General features: G+C 47.1%; 1 protein-coding gene across 1 annotated transcript; it reads left to right on the top strand.

Moving 5' to 3' along the window:
* Positions 1-1,842: 1,842 nt before the first annotated feature.
* LOC119802727 (sialic acid-binding Ig-like lectin 5) lies at positions 1,843-9,214 on the top strand. Its single transcript, XM_038313820.1, has 9 exons — positions 1,843-1,879; positions 1,942-2,313; positions 2,419-2,697; positions 2,880-2,927; positions 5,695-5,943; positions 6,029-6,331; positions 6,600-6,687; positions 6,874-6,994; positions 9,023-9,214. The coding sequence occupies exons 1-9, from the start codon at positions 1,843-1,845 to the stop codon at positions 9,212-9,214; spliced, it is 1,689 nt and encodes a 562-aa protein (XP_038169748.1).
* Positions 9,215-11,078: the final 1,864 nt, after the last annotated feature.

Genomic DNA, 11,078 nt, shown 5'->3' on the forward strand with positions numbered 1-11,078 from the left:
TTATGAGAAGGGTTATAAGGAGAGTATGGGTACACTTCTCCACCTACTGGTCAGAACATTACAGAGTGACTGGCAGACCTCTGGTACAGAAAAGATGGCGTTGACTCACTTCCTCCTCCTTTCCCTGAGCACAATGACAAACCTCAGAAGTAAAGCAAGAGGCAACTGAAGAAGACTCCAGTGTGTGTTGGCAATAGGACTTAGGGCTGAGGAGCAAAACAGAAGATGAGGTGTGTGTGATGTACCCCCATCACACACACCTCTTACCAGAAGAGTCTTCAGACCCCATCTATTCACGGAGACCGCACAGTGTCAGGCAGCGGTATGAGCTCATGGGCTCACCCATCTCCCGTGTGGAACAGGAGACTCCCAACAGCATCTTGCTGCTGCTTCCTTCCTTCACTGACGTTAGAACCGGTTTCTTCAAACTTTCAGTATAGACTGAGGACCAGCAGCTCTCTAGTAATTCTCCTGTCCTTCAGCACCAGACTGGAACTGCTGCAATATCCAGCCTGGTGAAGCAGCAACTACCAGTTTCTTGTCCTCTCTAGTGTGAGACAAGCATTGTTGGACTACCCACATAGAATCATAGTCTACCAGTTCAATCCCTTTAGAGAGCCCTGACTAATATACCATACGCACATACCGAGCAGCTTCAACGTCTTTATTTTTCTCAGTTCTGGAAGCTCTAAGTCAACTTTTTGTTTGTTTGTTTGTTTGTTTTGTTTTTCAAGACAGGGTTTCTCTGTAGCATTGGAGCCTGTCCTGAAATTAGCTCTTGAACACCAGGCTGGCCTTGAACTCACAGAATTTACCTGCTTCTGCCTCCCAATACTGGGATTAAAGATGTGTGCCACCACCGTCCAGCCTAGATGAACATTTTTACAACAAAGATTTCTCCCGAGGCCTCTCTTTACCCTGCAGATGAAGTCTTCTCCTCATGTGGATGTCCTATCTGTGTCTATGCCTGCGATGGTTAGCCTCAGCTGGAAACTTGAGGAAATCTAGGCTTAACTGGGAGATGGGCTGCCAAGCATGCCAGTGGGTGATCATCATGGCTAGGTTAACACTGTCCCATAGACTGAGATCCTAGACTATACGGTGAGCTGAGAACATTCTATCAACTCTCACTCTGTTTCGTGCATACCTGGTAGCCATCAATGGGCCTCACCACAATGGACTGTAATTTCAAACTCTGAACCAAAATAAACCTTTCTTTCTTTAAGCTATTTTGTCAGGATAATCTCTAACAGCAACTTAGGCAACGAGTGTCCCTATTGTCTCTTCATACATTAAAAAAAAAAACTTGATTGCATTTATTTTTTAATGTGTGTGTGTGTGTGTGTGTGTGTGTGTGTGTGTGTGTGTGCTCACTATGGTATGAGTGTGCCACCATGCATAAGTGGGGGCAAAGGACAACTTATGAGAGCCAGTTCATTCCTTCCACAATGTGGGTCCTGGGGACTACACTTAGGTCATCAGGCTTAGTGGCAAGTGCTTTTACCTGCTAAGCCTTGTCCCTGACCATCAGACTAATGAGAAACAAATGCTACAGATAGGGTTCAGGAGCAGAGGGTGTGTCTTTCTTGCTGACTGTGACTCCCGCGATACCCCACGTGAAAAGTGGAAGTGCTTGCTCTCCAAGAGCTCTGATAACCTACGGGAGGAAAGTTCCTTCTCTGTGGTCGGTTGCTCTCTTTCCTCATTCCTGGACTTTCAGGAGGACGTTGTCTCAGTCCTGTGACATCGAAGCCTGTCATTCTCTCCTCAAGGACCCGCCTCAAACTGACCAAACCTCCTTTCTCCGGCCACCTAGAAGAGCCCAGAATCTTCCACTGTGTGATGCTGTGGCTCCTGTTTCTGTGTCTGCTCTGGGCAGGTGAGTAGGGACAGCTATAGGGCTGGTGGAACAGGACCGAGATAACTCTCATTTATTTGCAGGATCCCTGGTTGAGATGGCGGATTATAAACTCTCGGTGGCCAGTTCGGTAACAGTACAGGAGGGTCTGTGCATCTATGTGTCCTGCCAAGCCACTTTCCCCCCTTCCAGTAGTTCTGTCTTTGGCTACTGGTTCCAGGAGGGGGCCATTATAAACAAAGACTCTCCAGTGGCTACAAATGACCCAAATCGATCAGTTCAGAAGGAAGCTCAAGGTCGATTCCATCTTGTGGGGGGCCCAGATACCTATAACTGCTCCCTGGAGATCAGAGACGCGAGGAGAAGTGACACACGAGAGTACTTCTTCAGAGTGGAAGGGACTGGAAGCATGAAGTACAGTTTTAAAGAACAGAAGCTCTTTGTGCATGTGATAGGTATGTGATGAGGGCATGTGTGGGGGTCCTTGTCCCAAAGCTCTGGGTGTCCTCAGACCAAATAACGAAGCTGACTGTCTTGTGTCCCAACCTCTCTCTGTCCAGCTCTGACTGAAACTCCTAACTTCCAAATTATGCCTACCCTGGTGTCTGGCACTTCCACCCAAATGATCTGTTCTCTGCCCTGGGCTTGTGAGAGGGGAACACCCCCCATCTTCTCCTGGATGTCATCTGCCCTCACCTCCCTGGGCACTAGGACCACCCTCTCCTCAGAGCTGAAGCTCACGCCCGGGCCCCAGGACCACGGTACTAACATCACCTGTCAGGTGACCTTCCCTGCTGTTGGTGTTACTGTGGAGAGGACTGAACAGCTCAGTGTCACCTGTGAGTGCCAAGCCAGGAAACCAGGGTTTGGGGGGATGGGATATTAGGGTGCAGGATGGAGTGGGTATAACTGGGTGATGGGTCCTGAAAGCTAGGAGTGTGGGAGAAGAAAAGAGCACGGGGGTGAAATACCAGCAACCACCTCCTCTCTGAAAAGAGAACAACCATATCTGTCTGCCCAGATGCTCCACAGAAGCTGACCATCAGGGCGTCCTGGGGAGAGAACACAGGTAGGGCGAAATTTCTCCTCCCTTGGGTGGGTGCAGGAACTACTGCCCCCAGAGACGAGCAGATGTTTTGGAGCTCAGGCAGGAAGAGGTTCATGGTGGAGAAGGGGGTGATACGGTATCCCCTCTCACCTCACCCACACATTGCACTCTCCCTGAGATGCCCATGGCTTCTCAAGACAGAGATGGTAGTCTCCAGTGCCAAGACACAGATGGTAGTCTCCAGTGCCAAGGCACAGATGGTAGTCTCCAGTGCCAAGGCACAGATGGTAGTCTCTCTCCAGTGCCAAGGCACAGATGGTAGTCTCCAGTGCCAAGGCACAGATGGTGGTCTCTCTCCAGTGCCAAGGCTGTGTCTCATCCCCAGCCTGCCCTCCTTCCCCATTCCCAGCTCCCTTCCTCTCTGTGAGGTGATTTTGTCAACGTTAGTGTGAGATGTATCTTCTTCTGCCTCCACCTGTAACATGATAGAGGGAGTGACTTCCATAGCAGAAACAGGCTCCTTACCTTTGAAGGCCAGGAGTCCCAGCTCCAGGCGGGAGCCCCAGCTCCAGGCGGGAGCCCCAGCTCCAGGCGCTCATCTGTCTGCCTGGTTCCTGGTGAGGGAATCCTGCCTGTGCTATAGGTGGTCTTCTCTTTACCGGACAGCAGAAACAGACCACACAAGCACTCTGCTGTCTTATTACAGCCCCATTAATTCTACCATTGACACATCTATTCTACGATCTCATCTACCTTAATTACCTCCCAGTTACCTCTATGATATATTGGTGGTTGGGGCTCCAATATATATGAATTTTAGTGCAATATAATTCTGCCCATATAAAAAATTAATAGTAATAGCTCTTAGTGTCTAATATTCTGTTTCGGTTGACCATACACAGGTAGTCTTGTATGCACATTAAACACACCCCCACACACACTCCCCCCCACACACACACACACTGAGGCCCTGGGGTAGGAGGAGAAACATACATCTTCACACACTACAACTTTATCAATTTCTTCTTTATTATTTACTTACTTATATAGGATGGAACTAAAGCACTGAGCTGCACTCTACACCCTTTGTTAATGAAGTTTCTAAAGAAACTAACTCCTGGCAAAAGTCAAGGCTAGGGATTGTGGAAGCAAAGCAACTGATACCCACCCCAGACACTTAGTTGCAAAAAGAGACAACAGACCCTGCCCTGGCTAGTCTACAGGAAACTGCTAACTTCCTCATTCTGCTCTGAGTTCACTCTCTTCCCATTTCCTGCCCTTGGCCATCAAACCCCCAATCTGAAGCATGTAATCTACACCTTCCTGAATTCTGGTCTCTGTATTTCTGAGTTCTGTTCCCTGTTCACAGTGTAACCCATGTGCAGACACCCTCTGGCGTTAAAAAAAAAAAAAAAAAAAAGCCTGCATGCCCTGATATTTGAGGTTGTCTAAAGTCTCACCTCTTGCTTCTTCATATAAACTTAATTTTTAATTATCTTTACGGTGCCTTCGTGGTCAAGCCTACCCGGGCACAATACATGTGTCAATCAATGGCAAGTGACTGAATTAACTTTTTCCCCTTAGACATAGTTTTCTTAGAGACCTTCTTGTTCACACATATTAGTAACTCCATGGTTTTCTAATGATATGATAGCACATTTACCCTCTTTTCTCTTGACAGAAAACTGGCGTTCCTTGTCTTTTATTCAATAAGTGACTTACATGAAAACCCTTTATTCATGTGACCTGTCTATAAAATTACTTCCTGAGGTAGAAAATTCCATTACGAAGGGTCATTTGTATCTTGTACACATGCTGCCAATTTGCACAGCATGGACTTTGTCTTATGCATATCTCAGGAACGGTGTCTCTCCTTAACCAGCACCCCACCCTCCCTCGTGCCACAGATGAAGTCCCTTTATCCTCTCAAGAAACCGAGTCTCTTTTGTGGTGTTACTTCTGTGCTGAGGCTGTGCCTCCGTTGGTAGAGTGCTACCCTAGCAGGCAGGAAGCCTCGGCTGGAATCCCCAGCACTGCACAAGCTGCACATGGTAATTGCACTCCCGCAAACCCAGCACTTGAGAGGTGGAAGCAGGAGGCTCAAAAATCCCAAGTGACCCTCATCTCCATAAGTTTGAAGCTGCCTGAGGTAAATGAGACCCTCTCTCACAAAAATAATAATAACAACAATAAATTCTATTGTGATAATTTCCAAATTATAACTAATAATTTCCAAATAATAACAATAAGTTGTCTGTGATAGCTTCCAAAGTCATCTGTTTGGTAGGTGAAGGGACTTTTCAGTGCCCTACAGTTAGCGGAGGGTGATTTTGTCTCACTATAGCATTGTCCCTGGACAGCCCCACTGTCCTTCACATTCTCCCTCAGCTTTCCTCCTCCTGGAAGACCTTCTTGCCCTGAGAATATCCCTGAGCTTTGGAGACAGATCCACTATAAAAACCACCACGTGCTGTGCCATGCCTGCCTTAGGCACCTACTACTGGGACTGTGAGCTCCCAGGACACGTGGAGTTAGGCAGGCCTTAGTGAGATGCCGTGAGAGACAGAAGGACAAACTCTCCAGGGCAAGTAAGGCATCTAAGTTGGCAGAGAAGAGTGGAACCCAGAGTAGCTCTGATGGTCTCACACCTCTAAGAGATACTGTCTATGCACTCTTTACGGTGTGAGGCCATCAGCCAGCAGAAGAGAAGACAGGTGTGGTAAAGGGAGGAGAAAGAAAGGCAAAAGCCCCCTGTGACTGGGCTCAAGCCTCCTCTCTGCCTCCTCAGAACCTGAAATCCTGCACAGTGGCTCATCTCTGCATATCCAAGAGGGTGAGTCCCTGCGCCTGGTCTGTGCTGCCGACAGCAACCCCCCTGCCACGCTGAGCTGGGAGCAACAGACCCAGAGGCACATCCAGCTCTCCAATGAGGAACTGCGGCTGCCGAGGGTGGAGTTGGAGGACCATGGAAACTATACCTGTCGAGCTCAGAACAGTCTAGGTGCTCAGGTGGCCTCTGTGAGCCTCATCATAAGGAGTGAGTTGGAAGATGATGGGGGTGGGGCATTGCAACAAAACTTGGAAAGCCCCTGTGATGCCTCTCTTTGTGTTCCACTCTCCAGGCCTTCTACAGCTGCTGGCACCCTCCTGCTCCTGGGAGGCTGAGGCTCTCTACTGCAGCTGCTCCTGCAGAGCCTGGCCCGCCCCCTCCCTGTGCTGGTGGCTGGGGGAGGGACTGCTGGAGGGGAACAGCAGCAATGCCTCTTTCCAGGTCACCTCCAGCTCCACAGGACCATGGGCCAACAGCTCTCTGATCCTCAGCAAGGAGTTCAGCGCTGGTCACAGACTCCGTTGTGAGGCTTGGAACGACAATGAGGTTCAGAGTGCCACTGTGTTGCTGCTGCCAAGTCAAGAGGTCACCAAGGGTAATGTCTGGGTTGTACAAGACGTCTGGGTGAACAAATTAGGGCTGACTCGGCTTAAACGGGGCTAGTGTTCCACGGTTTCCTCTCTGTTGGGTTGGTAGGAGGTCTGGGGATAGGAAGCTGTACACGCATACACCCATGGGGAAGAATGGACCTAGACCAGAGTGGCAGTGGACATTCTTATAAATAATGGGCTGCAGAAAGTTGGCTGCTGAGATGACCGCTTGAGAGGAAAACTTTCCATCACCCAGGCCTTTCTTGTTAACAGACAAACCAGAACCCAGTATAGGAGTGGTCCAAGGGGCCGTGGGAGGAGCTGGTCTCATGGCTGTCTGCCTCTGCCTCGTCTTCTTCATGTGAGTGGTGGCCCCATTTGGTAAGACCTCTGCTTAAAGAACCACGAAGACTCAGCCAGGGTCAGGGTTAGCAGAAGGCACCTGCTGCTTTGGCTTCACAGAGCAGCCCCATTTGTAGCCCCTGTGCCTGGTCTACCCTGGTCTGAAACTCCTTCCATCAGAAAACAAAGTAATCTCTTTATCCAGAGTGAAGCTTCTCCAAAAGAAATCAGCCCTGAAAGTAGCAAGCATCGAAGGCAATCCTCCTGCTGGGAGCCCTGTCTCAAGCATGATTTCGTCTGGCATTTTGGTGAGATACCCTACCCAGGTATTCAAACTGAGCTTGTGTTTCCCCAAATGTCCCCCCAGCATCCAGCTTTTCTTCTGCATCGGCAGGCTGGAGACCTGGATTTGTCCCCACCTCTATCTCCTGCTCTATTTACACAGGACTGCCTGTTACTGCTGTCAGCAAAGCTCTCCCCACATAGCTACTTCCTGTCAAGTCTTCACAGCCTTTCCCTGGGCCTCAGTGCTGTCTTCATCAGCCCAGACTTAACTTTCAGAAAGGAATTCCAAACACAGCGGCTGAGTTCTGCTTGATCCTAACAGTCCAAACGTGTGTCATTAAACAGAACTAGAATACCAGGCTGGGCATGGTGGGCAGACCTCAGCATTCAGGAGGCTGAGGTAGGGGTATGGGGAGTGCAAGGCCCTAGAGAGTTGAGGTCCTACCAGGAATTATGAGACACAAATAAAATCAAAAGTGAGAAGAGAGAGCTAGGAATGGGGCTCGACAGTGGAGAACTTGCCTGGTATCCACCAGTAAGAAACGGGCTGTGGCGCCTGCGTAGAACCTACCAGTGCCGGCTCAGTTTGTGACTAAGGGTTAGAACCACCCGGGATGGGGGTGTGGCTCAGAGTTGGAGTGCCCGCCCAGAATTTAACAGTGAGGCTCTTGCATGTAGCTCTGTTGTAGTTTTCAAGCATGTGTGAGACACTAGGTTCTACCCCCGGGAGAAGGGAGTAGGCGAGGAAAAGAGACAGAGTCGAAGAGAGACAGCAGGAGGTTGGGCTCGATGGCACTTGCCTATATTCCTGACTCTTGAGAAGCATAAGGAAAAAAAAATGAAAACTTGAGGCCAGCTTGGGCTGCATGGAGAGTTCCAGGAGAGTCTGGGCTACCTAGAGATTTAACTTCATGATAAAAAACAAAAATAAAGAAACAGACTGTTGATCACACGCATAACATAAAATACTCATTAGTCACATAAAACGCAGAAACACGTCAAATTCCATTCCATACATCACATCAAAATGACTGTGATTCTAGTTTGTTGTCAATAACCAAATGAAAAAATTACTAATGATACATTCACATTCTTAATTTGGGGTCCTCAGTCTCTCAGATCCAGTGTCTACTCTGTTCTCCCACACATCTACCCTAACTCCCTCACATTACACATGCTACATGTGGCTAGCACTATAGTCAACATCGAGACCTAAAGAATGAAGTCCCAACTCCCCGCGCAGGTGCTTTCTGACCCCTCCGTGGATGGAGCCTCAATCACCTTGCACGTGTCAGCTCTGGCAGGCAGACCTGCCTCTTGTAGTCTCAGACTTCCCTGCTCCCTCCACATACTGTGAGCCCCACCAGAGCAGGATGGGTCTAATCCTAGCTTTTTGAGAGCTTGCTGTAACTTCCTGCTTCTGCCCACCAGATTACAATTAGATTAAGGTTTCATTTTATTTTTTAAATTTTACTTATTTATGATTTGGGGTTTCTGTGTAGCCCAGGCTGTTCTGGAACTCACTGTGGAGCCAGAACTTGTCCCAGACACACTTCCTTCTACAGTCTCCCAAGTCATAGGATTGCTGGCAGACAATTGCTGGCATACAATTGCTGGCTTTTCCTTCGTTTGTTTGTGACAATCTGATGCTCTTTTGTGAGTTACTTAGCCTGAACCAGACTATGTTTATATCCATAAAATGGGAAAGGAGGGGGTTGTGAGGACTCAGAGAGCTAATTAGAATTAGCTGGGGATGAGATGCAGCATGTTGTTAGAGTCCTTGCTTACTATGTGCAGGGTCCTGGGACTGATCACAAGTGCTGTGGATGCTGTTGTGTGTGCACATAGGTATATCCTGGGGGAACGTAGAGAAGGGGTGTAGACGCATATTCATATTCACGTTCACACGTCATGAAGTTAAGGTGAATGAGTGAAAGCATGGAGTGAACACTCAGGAAATGCATGGGAAGTAGATAAATGAACAAACGCACAGCTAAGCCCCAAGTGCCTTTGGTGATTTTTGATGCCATCTGCAAAGTCTTGACTGCCCTTCTATAATCGGGTTCCAGGGTCACCTGAATGCATCAGGTTCACAAAAACAGAAAGATCAACCACCTTTTGCCACAGTCCTAGACACTCTAGCGGATGAGCCTGAGCTCCACTACGCCTCCCTTTCCTTCCAAAACCTGAAGCCCAGGCAGCCTCAGAACACGGAGACCATCAAGTCTGATTACACCGAGATCAAGATCCGCAAGTGCTGACACTCCTTGCACCAGCTGTCCCAGCACTGCCTGGAGTCCCGGAAAGGCATGGCTGAGGACAGCATATGTTAGGGGCAGAATCTGATATCAGTGGCTTTCTAAACCAAGGGTTAAGAAGGGGCAGGAGGGAATCTTAGAAGGAATGAAGGTCACAGGATTCCTGGGTTCAAGTCCAGATTTAGTGTTATTCCCACAGAAGCTGCCTTTCCTCATGTGACCTCTCTTCCTTCTCTGTAAAATGGGGTCATATTCATAAGGTGTGACAAGAAGAAAATGCAGTGTTTATTATTAATTTTGTTGCTTTATGTTGCCTCGGCAGTGGGGAGAAAATTCTGACTTTATTACATACTTGAATTTTACTTGTATATTTTAAAGAATATATGTTAATTCTTAAAGTGATTCTGTTTTTTGTTTGTTTGGTTGGTTGGTTAGTTAGTTAGTTTGGGGTTTTTTGGGGGAGGGAGTGTCTATTGGAAATAGATTCTTTCTTATAGAGTATATCATGATTACGGTTACTGCTCCCTCTATTCTGCTCAGTTCCTCCCCACCTCCTCTCCCATCCAGATCCAATCCACTCCCTTTCTTTTTCATTAGAAAAGAACAGGCTTCCAATAGATAACAACAAAATATAAAATAAAATAAGAGTCCTCTATCAATAAGCTAAAACTGTCACCAAAAGTTGGACAAGCCAAACCAACAGAAGGAAAAGAACCCAAGAGAAGACACAAGAATCATGCACACACTCAGGAGTTCTATAAAAATACTAAACTGAAATTTTTAAAACATATGCAGAGGGCCTGTGCTTGCTGCTTCAGTTTCTGTGAGCTTATGTGAGATTTGCTCAGTTAGTTTAAAGGGCCTTGTTCTCCCCCCGGCTCTTACACTCTTTCCACCCCTCTTCCACAGGGTTCCTTGAGATCTGAGGGGAGAAATTTGATGGAGACATTCCATTTTGAGTTGTTTGTTCCAAGGTCTCTCCCTCTCTGCATACAGTCTGACTGTGGGTTTCTACATCTGTTCCTGTCTTCGGCAGGGAAGAGATTCTCTGATGATGGCACTGATTTAGGAGTCCAACAGAATATCATTGTTGGCTCTTTATGTGATTTGGGTATCAGGGTAACCATGGTTTAATAAAATGAACTGGGTGATGTTCCCTCTGTTTCTATTTTGTGAAATAATTTGAGGAATATTGACATTAACTCTTCTTTGAAAATCTTGTAGCATTCTGGGTTAAAATCATCTGAACCTGGGCTTTTTTTTTTTTTTTTTTTTTTTTTTTTGGATTGGGAGATTTTAATGTCTTCTTCTATTTCGCTCAGGGTTACAGTTCTGTTTAAGTTGCTTATCTGATCTTGACTTACTTTGGTAAAGAGTATTGTTGGTATAAAGGTTATTAAAGTGTGTCTCTATGATTCTCTCGATTTTTCCATGTTTATTACTGAGTCTCATTTTTACTTTTGCTTTGTTAATTTGGACATCATCTCTCCACCTTTTAGTTAATTTGGATAGGGGTTTGTTGATCTTCCTGCTTTTCTCAAAGAACAACTTTGTTTCACTGTTTCTTGGATTGTTCTCTGTAGTGATATGTAAGTAAAGCCTTTGTGTCTGCTATGAGAGAAACATTTCAGGAAAGCCTTTGCTATGTTTGGGTTAATCAGTAGAGACTGAGAAATTGTTTTGAGACTCTCTAAACCTGGGAGAAATGTTTCTCTGGAGTCTGCACTTGGGGCTCTGTGGGAGCTTGCAGCTATACCGACCTTGGTCCTAAGACACTTCTGGTTGACCTGGAGTTCCTACTTTTGATGATGGCTTGGTATCATCAAAAGAGATTGACACTTTTATGAGTTGTCTGCTCTCATGGGCA

The sequence above is a fragment of the Arvicola amphibius genome, chromosome 12, assembly GCF_903992535.2.
Source record: "Arvicola amphibius chromosome 12, mArvAmp1.2, whole genome shotgun sequence".
NCBI classification, from domain to species: Eukaryota; Metazoa; Chordata; class Mammalia; order Rodentia; family Cricetidae; genus Arvicola; species Arvicola amphibius.